The sequence below is a fragment of the Agrilus planipennis genome, unplaced genomic scaffold (genome assembly GCF_000699045.2).
Source record: "Agrilus planipennis isolate EAB-ADULT unplaced genomic scaffold, Apla_2.0 scaffold71, whole genome shotgun sequence".
Classification (NCBI taxonomy): domain Eukaryota; kingdom Metazoa; phylum Arthropoda; class Insecta; order Coleoptera; family Buprestidae; genus Agrilus; species Agrilus planipennis.
In genome coordinates, this window is record NW_020439007.1 from 117,601 (window position 1) to 120,822 (window position 3,222).

Here is a 3,222-nt window from a genome sequence, read left to right on the forward strand (position 1 = left end):
GGGACTTAAAATTTTTACTCTTTTTAAGTGCAATGAAACTAGCAAATAGAAAATCATTAAAAAATCGTCTACAACGATTTCTCCTGTTGAACGTAGTGGTAAAACACTGGACTATTTATTTTTTTTCTTTTCACATATATTTTATTTATATAATGTATTTTAGTTTATATTGTGCAAAATAAGTTAGCTATACAATATTGCATATACTGTTATGTTTTGCTAATAATTTTGTTTGCACCCATATCTACGTCTCTACGAGCCGCCACTGGTAAAAATTTAATAGGGCGATGTTGTACAAAATGATAGTGAGATGGCAGCACCAGACGGCGGTCATTAAAATTTCGTTATCGTACGGCGTTGCCAAAGAACTCACATTTAAAGGAATTATTTTTTTTTTTAAATATTCAATGTTATTATTTGTTATTCAATAACAAAATGTGAAATTTTAATGTTTGCGTCCAATAAAACCGTTAATTTAATTTAGAAAACTGGTAAACAGTATGAATTGTTTACTTTTTTGGTAACTATTCCGTTTTATTGAATTAAAAACTTTAATATTGTTGTTGTTTTGAAAGTATATGGCAAGTTGTAAAACTGTCAGAAATACATATGTACCAAACATGACAGCGGTGGTGTGTTTACTTTCTTTTTGAGAAATTTCCTAGAATTAGCGTTAAATAAAATATGTGAATTATTTTTAAAAATGTTTTATTTGATTCCAATTAAAAGTTTTGATTAAGTATACTCACGGTAACTTTTATCTGGACTCGTTTAAGTAATTTATGATATTACAACCTCGAAATAGCAGTGCACATTGATAAAACGATAGTAAACGAAAGTGTATTATATTAACGATGCCTTCTTCAGCAACAGATAAAACAAAAGACTGGCAAATGGAGCTGCTAATGGAAAAATTGCGTTCGAAATCATCGCAATGCAAAAGCTTCCCGGAAATTTCGAAAAATGTCCGAATGGCAATGCTTGTAGGTTATATTGTTCTAACGGAGATTTTCATCATTTTCATACGTAATTGTTCGTAGGATAAGCGGTACGCCTTAGACAGTGTTGAAAAAAGTCAACATCAGAAATGTTTGGACACACTACAGCATTGCATTAAGGTAACATCTTTGCAAAGTATGGTTGAAAGGCTGGAGAGCTTAACGAGACAGTTGGGGTTTGTAAAACACATACTATATTAATAATTCTACATGCTTGTAATGTGATTTGTTTAGATTAAAGTTCATGGTTGGCCCGTCTGCTGTGGAGCTATTCATATCATCTGATATGTTTTATTTAGAAGTGATTTTAGATCAGAGCGGTGCTGTTCGAGATGTTAAAGTACATCATGAAGGTAAAATGGAACAGAGCTGTTCTGAACTACTCAATTGTCTTTCAAGGCAAGACTTTGATGATTTCACTGCCCAACTTGAAGGTTTTGCTTCAATTTATCAGTTGAACGCTGAAAAGAAAATAAAGTCCAAAGCCTTCACTGCATTGCAGTCTTTAGAGACAGACTTAAGCACTTTAGCTCAACTTCAGACATTTATGAAAGAACCCTTTAATTTGGTGCATAAGTCACCAGTTGGAATTTTAGAGAAACGTAGAGGAGGGCATCCTATGAAGTTGACATATTTTGTGTCTCCATACGACCTGTTGAATATTGAAAGAGAAGAATTGGAACCAATGGCAGTTGAGATGATAATAAGTAAAAAATTAGGGTACAGCGTCACAGTGTGCATGGAAGGGTCTGCAACACATAAACTTCAAACCACCTCTCTTATCACAGTTAACAGAAATATAAATGGGAAAAGGTAAGATTTGCATTGTTCAGTTTTGGAAAATGTTCTAGTTGAAGTACTTTTGTTCTGCACAGTACTCCATCATTTGCCGCCTTGTCGCCCCAAAACAGTGCTGTAATACCCGCTTGTTTCATCCTTAAATTGAACAAACCAATGCCCATGTGTGTGGCTCTAGTGAAGCAACTACAGCAACTCACTGAACTCGAGTGTGCTGACACCTCAGTAACTCATCCTTTGCTCAGCCTGATAGTTACCCATCACAGCGATGGAAAAATGGATACAGCCAATAATAGGGGGCTTTTCGTAGTAAGAAACGCTACTGATAGATATTTAGATGATAAAGTCAAAGTTAAGCTTTCACATTTCTTTGCAGACTTTACCTGACCAACATCACTGCTATTTCATGACTGAAAACAAGAATATGGATGGCATTCTGGTGAATAGTATCCCGTTTACCCATCCAGGACATGTGTCGCAAATCCTTGTAATATTAAGACAACAGGCATTGTTTAATTCGATTGTTACCAGCTGTGTTAGACCAAATAGCAAACAAGGTAATAAATTATATTTTTTTGAAATCATACATGTCTTGAATTGTTTTGTGAAAATCTAGCATAAAGTAGAACAAACAGAATAGCTCAAAACCCCAACGCCAAAACACGACACTGTAGTTGTCCGAAGCACTTTTCGGTAACAGGGACTGAAGTAAACTTTACTTCAGTCCCTGAAGAAGGTAACTTTGTTACCGAAAAGTGCTTCGGACAACTACAGTGTCGTGTTTTGGCGTTGGGGTTTTGAGCTATTCTGTTTGTTCTACAACAACCGCCAAAGTTTTTCCAATCTTCATATTTCGTCATGGCTTCCCGGTCATCGGATTTAAACAGGTATCACAAACTTAGTTGTAAGATTAGATTAATTGGTGCAGATATCCAATTCTTAAAAACCTGTAAACGTAACTCTCTTTTCCCAGAGTTTATGAATATTAAAGTTTCAAAGAACTGTAAAGTTATTGAAAAAATAACCACTTTTGCTAAGCGTAAGTGGCTAGATTTAGAATTGGATTTCTTGTACTCAAAACGTAGTCTACTTGAAATAGAGGCGTATAATTTATTTAAATCTTTAACTTATAATTTAAGTGAAAAAGAATTCAAAAAATGGAGCGATTTTCAAAGGAAGATGTTTTTATCTATAGATTGTAAATTTCATAAAAAGGTGAACATTCATAAAAAGAAGTTACGTAAGTTAGGTATATTCTCCAAACCACTTCCTAAGAAAGTCGAACACATTGTAGAGAATCTGTCATCTCAAGTTTTTGATAATGCCGAAATTAGTTTACTCAATAAAGGATTAAAGTTTGCCTTGCCTTCTCCTGCTACAGCCTTAGAAAATGTTATAGGACATGTTGAAAGTTCAATTCAACATC

General features: G+C 34.2%; 1 protein-coding gene across 1 annotated transcript in view; it reads left to right on the top strand.

Annotated features, from left to right (window-relative positions):
• Positions 1 to 598: 598 nt before the first annotated feature.
• The window catches only part of LOC108732630 (mediator of RNA polymerase II transcription subunit 1), a 16,252-nt gene continuing 13,628 nt past the window's right edge, over positions 599 to 3,222 (top strand). Inside the window, exons 1-5 of the mRNA XM_018463532.2 lie at positions 599 to 983; positions 1,041 to 1,174; positions 1,233 to 1,811; positions 1,874 to 2,105; positions 2,173 to 2,353. Of these exons, the coding sequence (XP_018319034.1) occupies positions 855 to 983; positions 1,041 to 1,174; positions 1,233 to 1,811; positions 1,874 to 2,105; positions 2,173 to 2,353 (1,255 nt within the window). The 5' untranslated portion in view covers positions 599 to 854. The remainder of the gene's footprint in view (positions 984 to 1,040; positions 1,175 to 1,232; positions 1,812 to 1,873; positions 2,106 to 2,172; positions 2,354 to 3,222) is intronic.